The sequence below is a fragment of the Myotis nattereri genome (genome assembly GCF_964212035.1).
Source record: "Myotis nattereri genome assembly, chromosome: 2".
Classification (NCBI taxonomy): Eukaryota; Metazoa; Chordata; class Mammalia; order Chiroptera; family Vespertilionidae; genus Myotis; species Myotis nattereri.
Genome location: NC_138076.1, coordinates 170,935,428 through 170,960,513, shown reverse-complemented (window position 1 = coordinate 170,960,513; position 25,086 = coordinate 170,935,428). Strand labels below are relative to the sequence as shown.

Sequence of the window (25,086 nt, the reverse complement as noted above, 5' to 3'; positions counted from 1 at the left end):
GAACTGGACCACCCCTTAAGGACACCGGGCTGGGCACCGTCCAACTCCCCCACCTCTGTCATATAATGTGTCAATACCACAAATAAGGCATATGAAAGTGTACTATTTTTAATCTGTAAAATGTGTGATTTACATTTTTCCTGATTTAGTTCATCAAAAAATAAATTTACAATAAAGCAAATATATTATGTACATGGATCACATGAGTAAGCACGCATCTCAGGCTTAATATCCTTCTTTGAAGTCATATTTTATTTATTTTTTTATTTTTCCAGGAATTTAGAAAGACCATCTGTATCTCTTTTAGAATCTTAATGATATATCTCCTGTGTCTTTATACCTCTCCAGGGAGTGAAGGGACAGGGTTAGGAGGAAAAGGAATACTCCACTGTCTCTATATTATTACTCCTGCCCCCACTACTACTACCACATCCATCAGCGCCATCATTACCACTAATTGCTGGAGGAGATTTCAGTGGAAGACACTGAGCTACTGGGAGTGTGCTACTTATCCTAGCCTTCCTCATTCTGTTCTTCATTTCCTTTTTTTCATCCATTTATCCTTTCATGCATTCATTTAGTAAATGTTTACTGGGAACCCTCAGTACACCAGGCGCAATACTAGATGATTGGAACATTGTGAGAACAAAATGGACAAAATCCCTGTCATCATAGAACTTATATTCTGGCGGTGGGTATATTTGCAGTGTTAATTCAGCCACTTTAGATTTTTTTTGCATTTTATAGTCTCCATCTATGTTCAGAGTAGAGGTACTAGGATAGAGATCTTTTAATTTCTCCATATTTTATATGAAGAATTTATGTAACATCAACCTTTGTCTTTCCATATCAGCCTTTGATACATGGAGGTAAAGTTTCAGGAATGCATTAAAGTTTCCCTGACACAGTCTCACATAGACAAAGGATGGACCCCTACCCCAAATTTGTTAAGATGTTTAGAATGATGATGTCACACTTGTACCAAAAGGACATGAAAAGTTTTGTTTCGTACAGAGTGAAGTTCTTTGGAAGAGCCTGGTTGCTCTCGAACAGGACAAACAGTTATCAAAACACCCATAATCACAGTATGGGACATCACTGAGTGAGCAAAATGAACTTTCTAAAAGGGGTGCAGACACGAAGCCAGAGAAAGCCAGTATGTGCATAAGTATTTCTCTAAATAATAGAAGTAACAGAGAAGAAATAATTCAGGATTCCAGAAAGACTATATACAGACAATATATCATAGAATTGTACACTTGAAACCTTTATAATTTTATTAACCAATGCCACCCCAGTAAATTTATTTTAAAAAAGACTTCATAGAATAGACTTGAATCTTTTAACTAAAAGGGGATATTGTCCCTAGAAAAGTGACAGACAACAATAGATAAACTTAGCAAAATTATTACATTCAAAATAAAAAGCAAATACTGCAGCACCCCAGAAAATAAAACAAAACAATAAAGGCAAAACAACAACAACAACAATAATTTACCTGTAAAGATGGAAAAAAAGAGTCCAGATTCCAGTTTTCTCAGATTCCTCCTTGATCTCACTCAGTAGTGTTAAGTGAAGCAATGCCTTCAGTGCTAAGGGGAAAAATGGGCCTCAAAAATTTTACACTCAGCCTGATTCTTAGTCAAAGATACAGAAAATAGACAGTTTGGTTATCAGTCACATTGTTCTAGTGAAGCTTCCTCAAGAATATATTGCAGAACAAAGTTCAGGCGTTGGAAGTAGTTGGAAAACTTTAGCTGATGTACTGGGAAAGGTAATTGAGTCAATTTAATTGTGAGGCTCAGGTTAAAATAAATGCCTGGCTTCTGGTTATAGACCAAATATAAAAATACTCCAAAACTCCACCAACATAGAAATGATATATGGTGTAAGAAAATATAATATTTTGATTGTCTCATCTTTTTTAGATGAGGGAAAAGTGGTAGCATTTAAAGATGATAAATAAAATAAGGATCCAGATATTCAAAGAGTTGAAAAATAGGAAAAATAATACAGTAAGTATAATATGGTGCTGGGGGGAAGAAGGCAGAGGGAGAAGCAGAAATTAAATAATTGTGTTAATGCTCATAATGGGGAGTAAAATGTAAAGACATAGTTAATACATACATTAAATGAAGTTCCATTATAAAGGTAATAATTAGAACAAAATAGAAACCTTTTATATTTTGGAAAAATGCACACTAATGGTATAGTAGAAGATAAAAAAGAAGAAACCACTTAAATAGCTTTATTTGTAGTGATATAGGATGATGTTCAGGATATATTGTTAAATGGAAAGAAGTTGCAAAATAGCATGCAAGATTATATGTATATGTTTGTTCATTAATATACTTAATGTATATATTATTGTTTATCAATAGAATAGTACTTGTTTCTTTATATTCCACTAAATAATATAATTTAGTGGAATATGATAGTCTTAAGAGGTGGACTATGTAGCCATAGTTGTTATATTATGACCTTATATCCTCAATATTAATATTTTAATATCACATGCTTAACATAAAACTATATCAAATAAAACTATAGGTGCAGCATATGTATATATGCATGTGAGTAGCTTATAATCAGGCTAAGACTATACTGGCAAAATTGGAGAGTATGGGATGCAAATTAATGCTCAGTTATGTTACACAAGCCCTCTGTGAAACCTTCTGAGATTATTGCAACCTTTGGTGGCTGGCCTCCCCTCCCTTTGATTTTTAACAGCAATATTTGACTGTCACACATTTGAACATTATACTATATATTTATCATTTTCTAACAGTCCAGTGTGATAGTCTTGTCTTTATAGAGGAGATGAGAATGATTGCCAAGTCCTTGGACTCCAAATCAGCTATTTAACACAATAGTCACATGAAGCAAAACAATTGGTTAGAAATTCCAGATATACACAACAACATGTAAATAATTATTATAACACCCGCCACTAGATAATGCATAAGAAACCGAGGTACAGAGAGATGAACTACTTTGCCCCAAATCAAAAGGTAGTAAGAGATAACACTAGGATTAGGACCCAGACCGGCTGGCTGCAGAATGAATGCACATAACAAACAGTACACTGTGTGTGACCTGCTCGCCTACTTAACCTCACTGACTTCTCTTTCTGTGTTGGTGAAAGATGGGGAATAATGACTCCCTTTATAAAGTTAGCATGTCAGTTATTAAGAGAAGTACATCCATCAGCTTTGTAAGCCTTGAAGCTCCATAGCAGACGTAAAATGTCACTGTTGTCTGCTGTCTTCATGCTGCCATTGTTGCCACAGCATCATGTAAGCTCAGCTCATAGAGGAGCAAAGGTTTCCCTTAGATTCCTGTAGGGATAATCATTTACTGGCTTTTCAATCTCAACACACATGTGTTTGCTCTGACTGAACAATGGCCATGCCCTAAAATAGCTGATGTCCACCGAGAGAGACTACCTAACAGGGCATAGTGAGGGAAGGGGCATCATGAGGTTCTGAGTTCTGTGCAAAGACCCAAGAGAGAGGAAAGGAGAAGGGAAGGATTGTGGTACTCAAAGAGTTAAGCAAACTTCTTCCAGCTTAGGAAAAAGACCTGCAGTTTTAAATTCTAATAATCTTCCCATGGGAGAAGCACCAACACGTTTTGCATTGTATTTATGCTACACAGCAACCTTTTCGCATCATTTTCAGTCCTCACTTTCCTGCATATTTTCCCACAAAGACTGTCCTTGACCAACACCAGAAATGAATTTGATTTCTCTAATGCAGCAGGTAATTGGATTTTTCTTTATTGGATGCATCCCTTTAATGACTGTCTCTGCTCCTTGCCAATTTAGCAAGTGCCCTGACATTGATCTGATGATATGACTTAAAATAAATAGGTGGAAGCTGGGGGTGAAAAGAACCAGCTGTCTGGCATCAGAAAAAAATGTATTTTGTCCTCATCTTGCCATTTTACTGAGAAATCATTTACCCTTGAATGGCATTTTTGCAAAACATGCTGCTGTAATAATTAGCCATATAGCAACAGATTGCCTCCTTCTAGAAAATATAGTAATTATTTCCCAGAAAGTGCCCTGGAGAAAACATTGCAAGTTGAATAAAATTTACCCAATAATCATGCTGTTCCATGAAAATATCTGTTACTATGCATACTCTTTCCAGAACAAGATAAATATTGTTGAACAGAATTAATTAAATCTTTTTAAAAGCTGACAAAACATGAAATATTTATTTAAGTATTTATTTGCTTAACTTGAGGTTTTGTAAAAATAAAATCTGACACAAGATTGTTATTCAAGAAGGTGACAATCGAGCGGCAGATAAAATTGTTGTATTTTGAAAAAATAGTGATTTTTTCCTCAGGGAAGTTGTGATATAAAACTTGTTTTAAGCTCAAGAATATATGGGATATAAATTTTCTATTTTTACCTTTATTCTTTTTTAGTAACAATATAACTCACTTGATTCATGGTTCATTTTTATTCTATCATCTTCCCTTTGTTTATTTTGATAAATATCGTGATTTTTTTAAATTGAAGATACAATTCATGGGTGAGAAAATAAAGTCTTGTAATTCTAATGAGTCATGAAGAAAATAAGTTTTCTTTTAAAAATAAGTTAACAAGTGTTTTTTTCTTTTTGAATTCTTAATATTAGTTGCGTGTACACTTATCAAAGTAATTAATAGTTTTAAGAAATTGAGAGTTTAAATTAAAACCAGTTATGATTGTTGAGCCTTTTCAATAATGAAATCATATCACACAAAATTACTGTGGGTTCTAAATCAGACAGAGCGGGCATAGGTCTGCGGTGTTGCTCAATGAAGACCAATGAACTTGCTTTGATTCCTACCAACCAGGGGAGGCGTGGGAATTCTAGTCCTAGAAATGACTGTGAGAAAGAATATAGAGAAAAATTAAGATCATATGTGCCCTAGAGACTGGGCTGTTTACTCACTGTTCTGATTGCATCCTCAGTGAGCATGTGCAGCTTTAGCATGTCAGTGAAATTTTCCAGGAACTTTTCCAGGATGTTGTGTTGCACAAGATGGGTTTGCTTGAGAATCAATGCACCTTCTGCAGGGAGTCCAGTAGTATTGAAGGGCCCACTGGATCACCATCTCTCATCACAAATTATTAAATCTCACCCATTCCAGGTTAGGCCATAGTTGGAAGTTACATTTAAATGTAATGTTAAGGCCTTACGGGCAAAAGAAAAAAATATTTTAATGGATAATGAAACTTCTTTGTTACTCTATTGAGTTTATTCCATTCTTTATCAAAATTCTTAACATTGATTCTGTCTTGATTTTTTGGATTTGAAGATTATTAAATAAAACCATAATCAATTAAACAATGTTCCCTTCTCTCAAATGGAAGGTATATTTTCTGGGAAAAGGAAAAAAAACTATTTGTGTGTGTGTATGTGCACATATGCAAACATGTTTCCTTTATTAGAAGAAGGAAATTCATTTTTCATTCTCACCAGTTTTTAAAGATGCTTTTTATGACATCCACATATTATTCTTTGGACATTTGCTGAAACTATTAATATGGGATGTTGACAATGGACAATTTACTTTGTTAATGCATTTTTTAAAAGCAAGCATTTATATCCTAATACATTTTTGCCATTTTTTCTTGGAGTAATATTTTAGTCTTTTATATAAAAGATAGTTAGGAAAGGATACAATGATAAATATTCGACTTCAAGGATTTCAAAGCCTAATGGAGAGAAAAATGTGCATAAGTAAGTAAAAGAGAAGGTGGAAAGTGATATGTAACATGAAAAGGGTCAAGAACTGTAGCTGGAGGGAAAAATGAAGACATCACAATGATAACATGACTGCATATAGGCCTCTGAAGACAGGCACAATCTGTGCAGGGGGGAGAGGTAGAACATATTTGAAGAAGGAATAGAATTGCTAATTACATGGAGGTGGAAACTTGCTAGGTAATTAGAATAAATGTGCCTTAAAACTGGGTCTAGGTACCATACTTCACAAATCATTGAAGAAAAAAAGGGAGAGAAGGAAAGATAATATTTTGATTAGAAATAGATTCTGTTTAGCTAAGTTAGAAAGAATATGGTACTTTATTATATGTTTTGTTTCTATAGAGAGGTTATTAATATCTTAATGATGCCTTCTTTTATAAGGTAATCTTGACTAATGTTTAAAAAATAATGTCAATATTTGACATGTTGAATGACCTTAAATATGCTCATTTATTATGTAAAGAATATGAACTATTAAAGTTTTTAAGTAAAGGAAGTATATTCTTCTAGTTTTTATCTTTGGATATGTTCTAGTGTTAAAATACATACATATTTTATTTTCAATAAAATGTAAATTATTTACATATTTACCCCTGAATGTAAATTTCTGACAGTGCTAAATAAGTTTCTTTGATTGCTTCAGGTCACTGATATGATGCTTCAGGACAAACCCTATCCTGATTGGGGGAAATCCGCAAGAGCTTTCTGGAAGAAAGGAAATGTTAGGATCATTTTATTCTGGTAAGAGATTGTTTAATTCATTGATTTATACCTTGTCTCATTCACTAAATGACTTGGATTGGATGTAGTTTTCTTTAGATATATAGAAGAGACATTATAAATGTGTACTACATTCCATTAAAATGATTAAAACCAATCATTATAATTATTAAATGAATTTCTGCTTACAAATATTACATATACACATTTACAAGAGATATGTTTTGATAATATAGTGATGCAAAGATTTTAGCAGAGGTAAGTAAGATTTTGATGGAGCAAAAACAAGCTGTAATTTTTTTTAAAAAATATATTTTATTGATTTTTTACAGAGAGGAAGAGAGAGAGATAGAGAGTTAGAAACATCGATGAGAGAGAAACATTGATCAGCTGCCTCCTGCACATCTCCCACCGGGGATGTGCCCGCAACCAAGGTACATGCCCTTGACCGGAATCGAACCGGGGACCTTTCAGTCCGCAGGCTGACGCTCTATCCACTGAGCCAAACCAGTTTTGGCAACAAGCTGTAATTTGTATCAATGAATTATGATATTAAAAATGTTTTTAGTAAATGCTAAATTTCCAGTATATTTGACATGATATAATTTACTTTGAAGAAGTTGTGCAGAAAAGGGCCCTCTTTACAAATCATATCTGGCTCATTGACATTTTTTCTTTACTTTACTTCTAAAGTTTCCTTTCGATCCCCAGCCCAATCATTGCAATTTAAAAAACAATTTATGTCTGATAGAACTTGAGCTTTTTTTTAAAGTGGCATCACCATTATTTATGAGTACTTGAATAAGATTAGACAGAAAAGATAGGAATGTGGGGAGAGCAAGAGAGCACTTCCTCCTGGCTGTGTGCCAATGGCGAAGCACAGGGATTCAACCTGATTATGAGAAGTTATATACACTGACATGCAGAAGAGTTGTAATTAATGATGCCTTGTGCCTGGTAAATTCCAGCCTTTTGAAATGAAGGCAAAATCTGTTTATTCTTGAATTTAACTTCTGGGCATTGAATGTTTTATGTATAAGCTAGAAAAATCATAGTTACTGAGTGCTTGGAAAATATACTCTCTAAGATAACTTTGTGCTTTTGCACTAATCATTAAATGTTGCTAGACATAGAGAGCATTTTAAACCTATTTCTTAGCAGGTAAACAAAAGTAGATTTTTTTCAATAATGTAAAAATAAAAATGGTTTTATAGGTTTTCACACCTGTGTCTATGAGTCAAGTGTGGTCTATTTTTACGATGCATTTAACCTCCATATGTTTTCCTGCCTAAAAAGTGCCCCATGTATCTTGTTTAAATAATATGCTTTATAATATTTGTGGCAAATGTTTATTAAAGGCACATTTTGCTACAGGCACTGTGGTAAGTACTTAACATTCTATATATGTACTCATTTAATTCTGACATATATAAGGTAGGTGCTGTTACTATAAGCATGAGCTCTGACTCTTGGGCCCCAGTTTTTATTTTATTTATTTATTTATTTATTTATTTATTTATTTATTTATTTATATTTTACAGTGTGTTTTTATTTTCTAAAATTTTTATTTATTTAAAAAAATCTTTATTGTTGAAAGACCCCCTTTGAACAATAGAGGAAAAAGGTCCTCCTTTCCCCCCATCAGCTTCTTCCAGCCTGCTCCTGCCTCTACCCCCCAGGCCCTCATGGAGCCCCAGTTTTTAATCATTGCACCACACTGCCTCTAGAAGAACAAAAGATGCAACCAGTTGCAAATTTCCAAATGATTATCTTTAATCCATTTTTAGGTAATGGTTCCAGATAAGAATGTGAGATTCTGAAAAATTATTCCACCCTACAGAATTCTCTATAGGGGTTTTAAGAATCACAATCTAAAAGGAGCTAGATCTTAATAGTAAAAGTGTTGATGACCTATCTCTTTTAAAAAAACTTACACTTACTTTGTTTATAGACATTTTGTATTATTTAAATGTACCTTCAAAGGCAGTCCATTGATTATTGTTTAATGTGGCCAGTTACCAAGGTCACATATATATTATCACAAAGGCGAGGCATGCATAATTATCCGAAGGCCTCCATGTTTGTTGTCATTAGCTACTCTTAATTGCAATGGCTGTTTCAGAGGAAAAGGAAACATACTAGATTTTTCCTGGTCATCTTAGTACATCTTTCCTTGAATATTACCACTCAGGTCTATTAGTATATGTTGTTAAACTAATTTTGTTGGTCACTGGCAGATAATATTATTGAATGTAAAATAAACAAAACCTCATAGTTATTCTTACAGTAGTTGTTTCTGTATAAGTATGATAGGAGATTACTACTAGAGATGATTTTTTCAAGGTAGTATTTCAAGTCATAGAGAGCATAAAATAATGAGGGGAATTTAAATGTCACTTTTTCTGATTTTATTCATTTCTACACAGTTAGATTATCTTGACAACAGTATTCTTTCTTTAAAAAAAAGGAAAATCTGATACAAAAAGTTGAATATGAAAATTATGTGGGAAGCAGAGAAAGGAACCACGATGGCGGCATAGGTAAATGCCTGTACTTGCTGCCTCCCACAACCACATCAAAATTACAACTAAAATACAGAACAACTACCATCCAGAACCGGGAAAGCTGGCTGAGTGGAAGTACGACAACCAGAGAGGTAAAGAAGAAAGCGCACTGAGACTGGTAGGAGGTGCGGCGGCACAGAACGGGCTGGCCCGGCACCCACGTGGGCCACTTTTCTAATCGGGAGGGAGATCACCTCTGCAGAGGCCGCCAGGAGGAGCCAGGAGTCCCAGCCCCGCACCAGACCCGAGGCCCAGGGTTCCAGAGCTGCAGAAAGAAGTCCCTACAGGCAATAAGAACTACGGACTGTAAAAACAAGTGTGGGTTGGGGCTAAGTAACACACAGGCTGCTAGAGACTCAGCTGCTCCTCTTAAAAGGCTGGCATCTCAAACTGAATTTATAAGCTCCTACTTGCTCTGAGATCCAGAGCTGGGCGAGGCTCTGAGGGACCCAGACAGATACAGGGAGAAACTGGACTATCTGGCATTGGGGGAGGAAAGCGGGGGTGGCTTTCTTCCAGACGGAGGTGCTCCCAGTGGTCATTGTTCCTGTGCTGGGACCTCCCCAGTGCAAAGCTGACTGGCAGACATCTCTGTTCACTCTACCTTGGAGATTCCCTGAGACCCCGCCCCACCCAATCACCCAATGTACAACCCCACCCAAGCTGTGGGCAGCGGCTTTTGGCCCATCCTTTCTCAGCCTAAAACCTGTCAAACAAGTTGTAGCTGGGTCAGGGAGCCCCAAAGCTATCAATAAAAGGCCCAAGGCTGGCATCAGCACCAGCCTGCCTTGCTTCACAACTGGGCCTTGTCTGGGCACTTCCAAATCCCATACAAAGAGGAGGAATCTGCAGATCTCTCTGTAGCTCCTGCTGGGTGGCCCCAGGCAGTGGCTAACTTTGCAGCTCCTTGGAGATCCAAGAGCCAGTGTACCCAGTGGTTAGTGTGAGACCATACCAGATACAACTCTTCACATCCGTGAGTGACCCACTCAAGGGGCAGACTCAGTGAGCACTAACGTCCCACTGAAGTAAGTCCTGCCCCATTAGGGTGTTTCCTGCATAGCAGCTCTCCCACTGTAGTCACAACTGGTCCCCACAGCCAGTTAGCCTGGAGGTCGATTCCTCCCAGTGACACAAATAGCAATCAAGGCTCAACTACAACAAGACTGTGCACACAGCCCACAAAGGGGTGCACCAAGAGTGTCCACCTCAGTGATTAGGGAGGCTGAGCCACGGGGCCCTATAGGACACCTATTACACAAGGCCACTCTATCAACTCAAGGATACTTAGCAGCTACCCAAAATATATAAACACAGGGAAACAGCCAAAATGTGGAGACAAAGAAACGTGGCACAAATAAAAGAAATGGAAGAAAGCAAACTACTGGATATAGAGTTCAAAACCACAGTTATAATGTTACTCAAGAATATTCTAGAAACCTCCGAGGAACTTAGTGAGCCCTTCAAGGATCTTAGTGAGAATGCCCAAAAAATGGAAAAGGACCAGTCAGAAATTAAGCATACACTGACTGAAATAAAGAATAATATACAGGGATTCAACAGTAGACTAGAAGATCCCAAGAATCAAGTCAATGATTTGAAATATGAGGAAGCAAAAAACACCCAACTGGAAGAGAAAAAAGAAAAAAGAATCTGCTCTTCCTATCCCTGTTGAATCACAATCGCACTTCAACAGGATCCCCTGGTGATTGATAGGATTATGTGACCTATTCTGCAGGAAGAATGACAGTTCCACACTGCAGAAGGGGATGACAATGGCATCCTCATTCTTTATTTTCTTTATTTTCAGCTTATTGCAAAATACACAATTTATGCATGCCTGGAACGTGCATATTCTGCCCTTCTCTACAAGATATACTCCTATATCCTACCTCTCTCAAGATTCAACTCACATATCATCTCCTCTGTGAAGCTTTTCCAACTCTCCCAGGAAGAGAAGAAACTAAGTAATCATTGACTTGAGAGGTGGTGTTCACTGAGTGCTTGCTATGTGCTCAGTACTGTTCTAAGTGATTGGCGTGTATTAAATCATTCACTACTGGAGCAACTCCATGAGGAAAGCCTATGCAAATTACCGGAGGCAGAGCGTGTTCATAAGGAAAAAGCACCATGCCCTGAGTTGTCGCCAAATCACAGCTCTTTCTAGTAACAAGAGACCCAGCTAGGGACCGACTTTAAGAGGGTTGAGGAGTCCGTGCCATCTTGGGTGACTGTCGCCGGCATCCAGAGACCAGCTACTAACCCGGCAACAACGGCTCTCAAGCAGCGCGACTAGGTGAACTCAGAGGAACTCTGCTTCTCCCCACAGAAAGCAGATCCAAGCAACAGCGGCCTCCTGATCTCCACACGCTCTGTCTGAGGAACAGCTGCTGTGGGTGAAGCCTCCCTCCACCAGCCAGAAGAGCCACAACAGCTGTGAACAGCACCCATCAGAAGACCCGCTAACAACAGAGGAGCAGCTGCTACCACAACCGCCCAAGGAGCAACCACAGCCCGAGGAGCCACTGCCACCTAGGGAGCAGCCACTGAACGACTCAATATCTATATACGTCAGTGAGATCAAACATGGGTAGACAAAGAAATCCCCAAAGGAAAGAAAAGGAGGACTCACCAGAAAAGCAGCTAAGTGATACAGAGGCATACAACATGACAGAAAAAGAATTCAGAATAAGGGTCCTAGAGTGCATACACTGGATGGAGGAAAAAATCGACAACTTATCCAAGAAGCAAGAAGAAACAGATGAAAAAATCGACAACTTAACTAAGACCCAAGAAGAAATGAAGTGCGATATAGCTGCAATAAAGAACACCATTGAAAGTATCAACAGTAGACTAGGAGAAGCGGAAGACCGAATTAGTGAATTAGAAGACAGGGAAGCAAAACACACCCAAACTGTACTTCAGTTGGAGAAAAAAATTAAAAGACAGGAGGAGAGCCTAAGGGAGCTTTGGGACAACATGAAACGAAACAACATACGAATAATAGGGGTGCCAGAACAACAGAAAGAGGAACAAGGATTAGAAAACCTATTGAAAGAAATAATATCAGAAAACTTCCCTGAGGTGGGGAAGAAAAAAGTCACACAAGTCCAGAGAGTCCCAAGCAAGGTGAACCCGAAAAGACCCACACCAAGACACATCATCATTACCATGGCAAATGTTCAGGACAAAGAGAGAATCTTACAGGCTGCAAGAGAGAGACGGAAAGTTACATACAAGGGATCTCCCATTAGATTATCAAATGATTTCTCAACAGAAACACATCAGGCCAGAAAAGAATGGACGGAAATTTACAAAGTGATGCAAAGCAAAGGACTGAATCCAAGAATACTCTATCCAGCAAGGCTATCATTCAAAATTGAAGGGGAAATAAGAAGCTTCACAGACAAAAAAAGGCTAAGGGAGTTTATCACCACCAAGCCAGCAATGCAAGAAATGCTAAAGGGACTGGTGTAAAAAGAAGAAATAAAAATCCCAGAAAGAAAACAGCCACACACACACAAAAAAGAAATGGCTACAAACAAGTACCTTTCAATAATAACTTTAAATGTAAACGGGCTAAATGCTCCAACCAAAAGATATCGAGTGGCTGAATGGATAAAAAATCATGACCCATACATTTGCTGTCTACAAGAGACCCACCTCATTAGAAAGGACTCACACAGACTGAAAGTGAAGGGATGGAAAAATATCTTTCAGGCTAATGGAAAAGAAAAGAAAGCTGGGGTAGCAATACTTATATCGGACAAAATAGACCTCAAAGTGAAGGCCATAACAAGAGATACGGAAGGCCACTTCATAATACTAAAAGGATCAATACAACAAGAAGATATAACCCTGATAAACATATATGCACCCAATGCAGGAGCACCCAAATACATAAAAAATCTTCTGGAAGATATCAAAGGAGAGATCGACAACAATACAATCATAGTAGGTGACTTTAATACACCACTGTCATCACTGGATAAGTCCTCTAGACAAACAATCAGCAAAGATACAGCAATACCAAATGACTCACTAGATCAGATGGACTTAATAGATATCTTCAGAACACTTCACCCCAGTGCCACGGAATATACATTCTACTCAAGTGCTCATGACACATATTCAAAAATAGACCATATATTGGGTCACAAGCAAAGTATCCCCAAATTCAAGAAGATTGAAATCATAAAAAGCGTCTTCGCAGACCACGATGGCATAATATTAGAAATAAACTGCAATAAAAACAACCCAAAATACTCAAACACCTGGAAGCTGAATAGCATGCTATTAAATATTGATTGGGTTACCAATGAAATCAAAGAAGAAATTCAAAACATCTTGGAAACTAATGACAATGAAAACACAACAATCCAAAACCTATGGGACACAATGAAAGCAGTCCTGAGAGGGAAGTTTATAGCTCTACAGGCCTATCTCAAAAAATAAGAAAAAATGGTAGTAAATCAGCTAACTCTACAACTCAAAGAATTAGAAAGAGAGCAACAAGAAAACGCCAGAGTGAGCAGAAGGAAGGAGATAATAAAGATTAGAGCAGAAATAAATAACATAGAGACCAAAAAAATAATACAGAAAATCAATGAAACCAAGAGCTGGTTCTTCGAAAGGATAAACAAGATTGACAAACCTCTAGCCAGACTCACCAAGAAGCAAAGAGAGAGGACCCAAATAAACAAAATCAGAAATGAAAGAGGCGAAATAACAACAGACCCCACAGAAATACAAATGATTGTTAAAAAATACTATGGACAGCTCTACTCCAGCAAACTAGACAACCTGGAGGAAATGGACAAATTCCTAGAAAAATACAACATTCCAAAACTCAATCAGGAAGAATCTAAAAATCTCAACAGGCCAATAACTATGGAAGAAATTGAAGCAGTCATCAAAAAGCTTCCAGCAAACAAAAGCCCAGGACCAGACGGCTTCACAGGGGAGTTTTACCAAACATTCAAGGAAGAACTAAAACCTATCCTCCTCAGACTACTACAAAAAATTCAAGAGGAAGGAACACTTCCAAGCTCATTCTATGAAGCCAGCATCATCCTAATACCAAAACCAGGTAAAGACAACACAATGAAAGAGAATTACAGGCCAATATCCCTCATGAACATAGATGCCAAAATCCTCAACAAAATCTTAGCAAATCGGATCCAGCAGTACATCAGAAAGATCATACACCATGACCAAGTAGGATTTATCCCAGGGATGCAAGGATGGTACAATATTCGCAAATCAATAAACGTGATACATCACATAAACAAATTGAAAGAAAAAAACCACATGGTCATATCAATTGATGCAGAAAAAGCATTTGACAAAATTCAACACCCATTTTTGATAAAAACTCTCAGCAAGGTGGGAGTAGAAGGATCATACCTCAACATAATAAAAGCCATATATGACAGGCCCACAGCCAACATCATACTCAATGGACAAAAACTAACACCGTTTCCCCTAAGAACAGGAACAAGACAGGGATGCCCCCTCTCACCACTCCTGTTCAACATAGTACTGGAAGTGTTAGCCATTGCAATTCGGCAAGAAGAAGAAATAAAAGGCATCCAAATTGGAAAAGAGGAAGTAAAACTGTCCTTATTTGCAGACGACATGATATTATACATGCAAAACCCTAGAGACTCCATCAAAAAGCTACTAGACTTAATACATGAATTTGGCAATGTAGCAGGATACAAAATTAACCCCAAGAAATCTGAGGCATTTCTATACACCAATAGTGAACTTTCAGAAAGAGAGATTATAAAAACAATCCCGTTTACCATCGCACCAAAAATACTAAGCTACCTAGGAATAATCTTAACTAAAGAGGTAAAAGACCTCTACTCAGAAAACTACAGGACGTTGAAAAAAGATATAGAGGAAGACATAAACAGATGGAAGAACATACCGTGTTCATGGATTGGTAGAATCAACATCATTAAAATGTCCATACTACCCAAAGCAATCTATAAATTCAATGCACTTCCCATTAAAATACCAACGGCATACTTCAGAGATATAGAACGAACTCTCCAAAAATTCATCTGGAATAAAAAAAGACCCCGAATAGCTGCAGCAATCCTGAAAAAGAACAAAGTAGGTGGGATCTCAATACCAGATATCAAGTTGTATTACAAAGCCACTGTTCTCAAAACTGCCTGGTACTGGCACAAGAATAGGCATATAGATCAATGGAATAGAATAGAGAGCCCAGAAATCGGCCCGAACCAATATGCTCAATTAATATTTGACAAAGGAGGTAAGAACATACAATGGAGCCAAGATAGTCTCTTCAATAAATGGTGTTGGGAAAATTGGACAGATATATGCAAGAAAATGAAACTAGACCACCAACTTACACCATACACAAAAATAAACTCAAAATGGATAAAGGACTTAAATGTACGACAGGAAACCATAAAAATTCTAGAAGAATCCAAAGGCAACAAAATCTCAGACATATGCCGAAGCAATTTCTTCACTGATACAGCTCCTAGGGCACTTGAAACTAAAGAGAAAATGAACAAATGGGACTACATCAAAATAAAAAGCTTCTGCACAGCAAAAGAAACCATCAACAAAACAACGAGAAAACCCACTGTGTGGGAAAACATATTTGCCAATGTCATATCTGATAAGGGCCTAATCTCCAAAATCTATAGGGAACTCATACAACTTAACAAAAGGAAGATAAACAATCCAATCAAAAAATGGGCAAAGGACCTAAATAGACACCTTTCAAAAGAGGACATTCAGAAAGCCAAGAGACATATGAAAACATGCTCAAAGTCACTAATCATCCGAGAGATGCAAATCAAAACAACAATGAGGTACCATCTCACACCTGTCAGACTGGCTATCATCAACAAATCAACAAACGACAAGTGCTGGAGAGGATGTGGAGAAAAAGGAACACTTGTGCACTGCTGGTGGGAATGCAGACTGGTGCAGCCACTATGGAAGACAGTATGGAGTTTCCTTAAAAAACTGAAAATGGAACTCCCATTTGACCCTGTGATCCCACTTCTAGGAATATATCCAAGAAACCAGAAACACCAATCAGAAAAGATAAATGCACCCCTATGTTCATAGCAGCACAATTCACCATAGCTAAGATCTGGAAACAGCCTAAGTGTCCATCAGTAGATGAATGGATTAGAAAACTGTGGTACATCTACACGATGGAATACTATGCTGCTCTAAAAAGGAAGGAACTCTTACCATTTGCAACGTCATGGATGGAACTGGAGAGCATTATGCTAAGTGAAATAAGCCAGTCAATGAAGAAAAAATACCACATGATCTCACTCATTCATGGATAATAGAGACCATTATAAACTTTTGAACAATAATAGATACAGAGGCAGAGCTGCCTCAAACAGATTGTCAAACTGCAGCGGGAAGGCCGGGGAGGGTTGGGTGGCAGGAGGTAGGGGGGTAAGAGATCAACTAAAGGACTTGTATGCATGCGTATAAGCATAACCAATGGACACAAGACACTGGGGGATAGGGGAGGCTGGGGGACTGTCTAGGGCGGGGGGATAAAATGGACACATATGTAATACCCTTTGTAATACTTTAAGCAAAAAAAAAAAAAAAAAGCATAAAAAAAAAGAAAAAAAGAAAAAAGAATCCCAAAATATGAAGATAGTGTAAGGAGCCTCTGGGACAATTTCAAGCTTACCAACATCCGAATTTTGGGGGTGCCAGAGGAAGAGAGTGAGCAAGATATTGAAAACCTATTTGAAGAAATAATGACAGAAAACTTCTCCTTCCTGGTGAAAGAAATTGACTTACAAGTCCAGGAAGCACAGAGAACCACAAACAAGAGGAATCCAAAGAGGACAACACCAATACACATCATAATTAAAATGCCAAGGACAAAGGACAAAGAGAGAATCTTAAAAGCAGCAAGCAAAAAGCAGTTCGTTACCTACAAGGGAATATCCTTACTACTGTCAGCTGATTTCTCAATAGAAACTATGCAGGCCAGAAGGGAGTGGCAAGAAATATTCAAAGTGATGAATAGCAAGAACCTACAACCAAGAATATTCTACCTAGCAAAGCTATCATTTAGAATTGACGGTCAGTTAAAGAGCTTCACAACAAGTGAAAGCTAAAGGAGTTCATCACCACCAAACCAGTATTATATGAAATGCTGAAGGGTATTAAGAAGAAGAAGAAGAAGAAGAAGAAGAAGAAGGAGGAGGAGGAGGAGGAGGAGGAGGAGGAGGAGGAGGAGGAGGAGGAGGAGGAGGAGAAAGAGGAGGAGTAGGAGAAGGAGGAGGAGGAGGGGAAAGAGGAGGAGTAGGAGAAGAAAAAGGTAAAGATAAAAAATTATGAACAACAAAGTGACAACAAATACGTATCTATCAACAAGTGAATCTAAAAATCAAATGAATAAAAAATATGATGAACAGAATAAACTGGTCAATGGAATAGAATTAGGGGCATGGAAATGGAACAGACTGAGGATTCTCAGAGGGAAGAGGGTGTGGGGGGTGCAGGAAGAGATTAGACAAAGATCTTATATGCATGTACTGTATGCAGTACCTATGGACACAGACAATAGGGTGGCAAGGGCCTGAGGTGAGGTGGGAACTGGGTGGTGGGGAGCTATTGGGGGGAAAAAGAGGGGCATCTGTAATAATCTCAACAATAAAGATAAAGAAGAAAGAAAGAAAGAAAGAAAGAAAGAAAGAAAGAAAGAAAGAAAGAAAGAAAGAAAGAAAGAAGGAAAGAAGAAAGAAAGAAAATTATGTGAGAAGCAAAGACATCTCCCTTTTCATACTTTTCAGAAAAAAAAAGGGATTTAGCAAATATAAAGATCATATTTTTTTTAGCTCCATAAGATAAAATACAGAAATCATTGGCAAGGTTTTAAATGAAATCAAAGATAGTATTTACATACTCTACGCTGAGTGTCATCCACTCAAAAATGAGATGTTTTCTTTCCGTTTTGCCCTAATTAAGAAAAGAGAAATTAGTGTGAAAAATCTATGGTGGAGAAGAAATTTTACCAAGGGAAGCTTTCATAAGCTTTCATAAGTTGGAATGTGATTATGTAGTGATTATGCAGTAGTGTGAACAGTACAATTTGGAATTTTGTTCTAGTAAACTACCTCTTGCTTATGTGTAGCTACTTTAACTCACTAATGCTGGTCAGAAGCGGTTTTGTTCACAACTGTGTGGCTTTCTTCCTTGATTCTTGGTGATAGATGTCTCTACATGGAAGAAAATTGTTCTTGTTTCTTTCGGTAATTGTGCAAAGATGAAGCTATGGCACATGGGCTCTTATGTCTGGGAGAGACGAAATTGTGGCCGTATTTGAAAACCCTAAAAGGGAAAGGGAAGAATAGTCACAAACCTTCCCTTCCAAAGCCCTTTTCTCAGGCTTTTGCCTAATTAGAAAGAATAAAGATCTAAGAATCTAAATCCCAGATGAATGCCATGTACTGTTCTATTTTTTAGTGGGACTTCCACAAACTATCTTCACTCACTTGTATCTGTAGTAAAAGAACATATACCTACAAAGCAAGTAATATGATTCTTTTTGTTAGCTCCTGTCTTTATATCTAGAGACACAATTCATATGATTTTGATGGGAAGCATCTTGGGATGATATTTTCCAAAAAAGTCAGCTTTTAAAAAATAAGGGGTGACACACTTCTGTGATTAGGGGATGAACTGGCAGAAGGGGTTGGGAGAGGTGGTAATCATTCGGACTTCACAAGCAATCCAGTTCTCTGCCTTCCAAACCCATGACAGAATTACACTTTGCTGTCCCCTCTGGTCATGTGACTTGCTTTGACCAGTTTAAATGTGAGTGAAAGTGGCATGTGTCACGTCTAAGCAGAAGCCTTTAATAGTCATTGAGAAACATTGGAGGGAACTCTTTCCCCCCCTCCCCCCCAGTAGCAATTTTGGAAGTTTGTGTCTAGCCGGAGCCCTCATCATGCATTTTCCCTGAATGGCTAGGAAAAACCAAGCATCTTTAACAACAGAGTAGACATGTAGTTGAGCAAGAAATGGTCCTTTACAAATGCTAAGCCATGAGACTTGGGGATTGTTTGATATAAACTAGCCCATGTTGATATATACAGAAATTGATCTCTGGAAGCAGGGGGCGGCCACAACAGAAAACAGAAAGAAAGTTGTTTTGTTTTGTTTTTTTAAAGGGCTAGGCAGCAAATGGCAAGGAGAATGGAGGCTGGCACCATGGTAATCCAGGTGTCTTGGTGGTGAAGTATTTGGGGGAAAATGTGATGAGATGCTCTAGGAGAGGTTGGAAAACAAAGTGCTGGCAGAGTGTTGTTGTGTGCAACTGTCTACAGTTGTCCATGTCTATTCCATTTTGATGCATAGAGAAGATTATCTTTTATTTTTTGTCTTTTATCTTTTATGATTAGTGCAGTTTTTAAAAAAGTACTTTATCTAGCACTGTGATAATTTGGGTGAGCATCTCTTAATTCTTACCTGGGAAACAAATATAGCTGCTAGTGTTTTTTTCCTGCTTTGAATGCCATGGCTATTATTATTATTTAAAATATGTTTTATTGACTTCAGAGAGAGGAAAAGAAGGGGATAGAGAGATAGAAACATCAAGGAGAGAGAAACATCTTTGATTGGCTGCCTCCTACATGCCCCCTACTGGGATTGAGCCCGAAACCTAGGCATGTGCCCCAACTGAGAATCAAAACTTGACTTCCTGGTTCATGGGTCAATGCTCAACCTGGCCAGGCACCATGGTTATTATTAAAATCTAATAAAATGAACTTATTTGTTTCACTTTGATCAGTCAAGAACTAATCATAAGTGATTATTATCTTAATATACATGGTGTGGGAGAGTAACATGACAATAATAAAATAATGATAAAATGCAAGAATGTAATTAAAAAAGACCTAAGAATCAGAGGAAATATCAGTCAAAAGTGTTTCAGTAATATCTTTATCAACATCATGTTCTATGACCTGTATGACTACTTGAGGTTTATATTTTCTTTTATGCAAAAGAAGTGTATTTTGCTATTCACAATCCTTTCTAGGTCTGTAATGCTATCCATAATAAAATTAAAACACTGACAAAGAGCCATTTTGTCTGCTTCACCCTAAAGGCAGAATGTGATTGCTATAGTTTGAATGTGCTTCCCTCCAAAATTTCTATGTTGAAATGGTATTAGGAGTTGGGGCCTTTAGGAGGTGCTAGCACATGAGGGTGGAGCCCTCATGGATGGAATCAGTGCCCTTCAGAGAGATCCCTAGCCCTTTCCACCTTGTGAGGACCCAGTGAGAGGCACTGGCTATGAATCAGGAAGAGTGTCCTCACAAAATAAAACTATGCTCATGTCTCGATCTTGGATTTCTTAGCTTCCAGAATTGGAACAAATTTCTGTTGTTTATAAGCAACACAGGCTGTGGTATTTTATGATAGCATCACAATGAGCTAAGACATGGACACAAGGACGAATGAGTGTATGTCACATGGGAGCAGATTCACAATCATATATGAAGGATGCCCTAATGATGGGAGTCTCAATGCTGAGTGAGTCTCCCACATGAAGAGCTGACTCTTTATCAGTAGAAGTATTCCTGCAAAGGCTAGGTAATCTTTCAGGGATGCTATACGTAGATTTTCACAGTAAATGAGAAAAAAACACATCACTCCTAATTTTTAATGGAACATGAAGATTCTGTGACTCTACAGTTTTAACTACAAAAGTATTGCATATTTTCTGCTTTATAATAGTCTATATTAATTATCATTTAATATGCTCTATATAAATCCATCATTATTATGAGCAGAATTTTTACACTAGACAATAATTCACGAGAGGTTTTTGCCTCACTGCCCAAATAAGAAATTAGCTCATATATTTCCTCTGGGTGAATTTTGTCTTCTTGCCTATAGCCTTCCTTCCATCTCAACACATCTCTTTAAGCAGTTGTCTATCCTTAATTAAAAGCTGCCTCTATGGCTAAGAAAAAGCAGAACATTTTTAGCCCAAGTCAGATAGCTATATCCACTGAATCATTCACATTAACTTTAAACACTACACTGAGTTCACAGGGTTCAATGTAAGTCTGGCTACTTGTAAGCACAAAGATCCAAGAATATGCTTCAACTGGTTTACTGTGTTGTCGTGTTATTTGGAGATTTTTATTTAAAAAGTAAAATCTATATTTATTCCTGAGAAATTGAACTCTCAGGCATATATTAACATTATCTGATGCCCTTCTAGACTTAATTTTGCTGAATTAAGAACAAACCTTGATTATATTAACTTATTTAAGTAAATACTTAAGTTGTGAGAACAATGTGAAATAGTGGTTTAGGAACACAGACCCTTGAGCCATCCGTGTAGCTTTCAATCCTGCCTTCACTACTTACTATTGTGTAGTAATTATTGCTATTTTTTAAATTTTATTTTATTGTTTACGGTATTACAGATAATAGTACATATGTCTCCTTCCCTCCCCCCCACCCCCCCATTGACCTTCCTCCGGCCTCAGTCAGTATTCTCAGGTCCAAATTGGGGGTAGGGTATTAATAATCTTGTCTAGGGCTGTTTTAGATCAATGTACACACAGGGTCTTACCTTAAAATATGTCAGATTTTTCAGGAACTACCAAAAACCTACTGATCACAATGAGGCTCTGAACTAGGCAAGCAATGGTGTTGGCCCAGTGCTGAATCACCTGGGATTTTGTCAGGGAAATTTGTAGTTCTCTCATGTCCAATGAGAAAAAGAGATTTACAGTTTGGTGTTTTATTCCCAACTATACTGTGGAAGTGTATGTATGTGGCTTTCCTACCATGTTCCTCCACTGTGAGTTGAGAGAAGACACCATACTTTGTTTTACTCAATGTTATCAGGGCCTACTAGCTATGTAATTAGTATCTGTTCCATTGCTGGTGCCAGAATAAATTAATACAACACTCCTTGGTAAGCAAACCTAGAACCTTCTAACCTTGTTTAGTAGAAAGTTTCTCTGGATGAGGACATTCTGGTAGAGTTTGTCACTATAAGGAACCCCATGGGGTTCCTTCAGGTTTCTCCCTCTTTGGGGTTTCCCCCTCCTCTTGGGGTTGTCTCATTTGCATTACTGCTGCCATTATCACAACATGGGCCAAGCATGATATGAAACACATTCTTTGTTTATCTTTTTCATAGTTAATAGAGTTAAAATTTTTTCAGTAGACCAGTACTGAACATTAAAAAGCACAAGAAGAAATGTTTTCAGAATGTACAGATCTGTCTCCTCATTTCAGGTATCTGAATAATTGCAGAGACTTTCTACCTTTTTTCACTTGCTGCTCTGGCTGACTCTTTGTGGTTTGAGCCACTATATTTCTGGCTGCAATGGAGTCCTTTATAAAATAAGTCTGGTACAATGCTACAGTCACATTTCCAGTTATAAGTTTGAGTTATTGACAGACTGTGGTGATTAATCCAGGAATAATTCTCCCCTCTATGTAGCTTTTACTCTACCCAGAGTATTACATATGAACCATGCAGGAGCCCAAACCTACATATAAGAAGTTAGCACTAACAGTGAGTCATTTTCTATGTAATTCTTAACCATATTACTTTTAAAGACATTGCCTCTATTGAAATATCCTAATAATTCTATTCAAAAATGACTAGCGTTTATTGAATGCTTCTGGTTTGCCCAGGACTGGGCTCTTCACAGTTTTTGCTTTACTTAATTTATACCTTGACTGACCAGATACTTATTATTATTTGTATCTTAAAGACAAACCCCATGACTTAGAGAGGTTGCATAGCTGGCGAGGAGCAAAACTGGGATTTGAGTACAGGCAGGCTGACTTCAGAACCTGTACATACTTCCAGTATTTTAAGACATTAATACAGTTAACAATGATTAGTCATATTTTTCACATGTATATTAGCTCTCTTTCTTTCTCCTGGCAGATGGATTTGAATTGACTAAAGAAAGACATAACTCCAAGAATCCTTTGAGTTTATCTACTTATGTTCTAATACCTTTATATTACTTACAAAGATAATGAAACAAAAATCAGTTTAGTGACCTACTCAAGGGCACAGAATTAGTTAATATCTCTATGGCAATGAAAATTAGGGTTATTGGTTCCTGGTTTAATATTCATTTTACTGTATTACATTACCTCCCTTATTCCTCTTTTTGTTAATCAATGTAATTCAAACTAAAAGAATTTGCTGATGACTGGATATGTTGAGTTAATAGCTCTTGTAAGCCAATAGTAATAATCAGAACATTCTGTGTGGTTTAAATTGATGTAATTGTATATCATTTTCTCTCAATTACAGGAATTAGGCAAGAAAGAGATGTGCAATAAGTAGTTTAATATGCCAATAAAGCATGATGTATGAACAGAAGCTTCATTTAAGTTTTCATATGAAAAGCCAATTGCTGTTTTTCTTGTTTATCTTCAGGAGTTTCAAGGACTTGATTTCTTTAAAATATATTTGCAAGATTGAAAGTAAATATTGCAATTGATGTCCTAAATGCTATAAATTATAATCACAACAAAATCTTGGCATTTTACTAGGGGACACTAGAAGTGAGAAGATATTAAACGTAGTCAGTTAAGGATTCTACTCCTTGGAAAATTGTGAGTTCAATGTTCCTCCAGAAAACATCTGCCAGAGAGAATATTCAGATATTAATTGCAAGAATAGATTAGCTGATATCCAAAATTTTTTTGCCTCCTAAAATTCTATAATTCTGAGTAAATATTTTCTTGTCTAAGGTTATTATATGTTTGGACAGGCATGAAGTGCTCAGAATAATGATTACAGCAACTCAAAGGAACATCTTAAGGAAATGTTAATCTTAGCATGCTTATTCTTTTGAACACTATCCAGCCATTAAAAGCTATGCTTTGGGAAGATACTTAATGACATGAAAGGTGGAGGTAAAAAAGATACTTACAAGTAACTTTGGGAAATCGTGTTTTGACTGGGAACTGAAAAAAGACTAAGGGAATTAGACATAAATAATTATCTTCAAGTTGGTAAAATTATTGCTCATGGGACATCAATTGACAATTCTGAACTTGCTTTACATGAATACTGGGATTATTTAATGAATAAATGAATAATTGGTGGTGGAAGCCAGATTTCTCACTGGGCAACAGGGAAGTTACAGGAAAAAGGGGGTGTTGGAATAGGCTACAATGAACAATGTAGTACTAAATTAGTGTCAGGGACATCATTATGAAGTCATGCTTAGCTTAATATAGAGAAATAAAGTTACAGAGATAATTTTTGAGATTATATATATATATATATATATATATATATATATATTAGAGCACATACATATATTTCTTAGTTCTGTGTTGCAGAGAGGTCTTATAATGCCACTCCAGTAGAATGAACACACCCAGGGCCTAGATCTTGGTTTCAAAAGCCATTCTCCAATAAAAGAAACCAGGGCACCTGGAAGAAATGACTGATTCCAGGTCTGGCGCAGAAAATGTATAAATATAAGATGATCCTGGAACATCTTGTCATGCCAAAAAGTAAGTGTTCAAAAATGAAATGTTGAAGACGTGTCAAAGGGACACAGAGTAAACTTGAAATAGCTCCATGACCAAAGTTAGAACAATTGGATCAACAAAATAAATGACACACTATTAGATTATAATCCAAAGTACCAAATAAGTATCCATGAGCCCATACTATTATAAATAAATTATCAAATAAATAAATGGGTTCTACTACAGAAATTCCCCATATAAAAGAATTCTAAATAATTTATGTAGATACTCCTCCTTTCAAGATAGTGAATCTTAACTCCCCTTGAGTATGGGCTGAATTTTGTGCCTGGCTCTCAAAGAGCAGAGTATGGAAAAGGGAAATAAGTAACTACTCTACAGTGGAGAAATCCAGAAAGTGTTACCCTGGCCATGTGTTTAACTTTAACATCATCAGTGATAAGTCATGTTGATAGCACGGATTAAGACCCCATATATGTCTAAAATGCAGTCCTATTGTA

General features: G+C 37.1%; 1 protein-coding gene across 2 annotated transcripts in view; it reads left to right on the top strand.

Moving 5' to 3' along the window:
* Positions 1-25,086, top strand: part of TMEM117 (transmembrane protein 117) — a 443,674-nt gene that overhangs the window by 276,554 nt on the left and 142,034 nt on the right. For both annotated transcript variants that reach the window (XM_081084824.1, XM_081084825.1), the window contains exon 5: positions 6,412-6,509. In XM_081084824.1, coding sequence (XP_080940950.1) covers positions 6,412-6,509 — 98 coding nt within the window. The remainder of the gene's footprint in view (positions 1-6,411; positions 6,510-25,086) is intronic.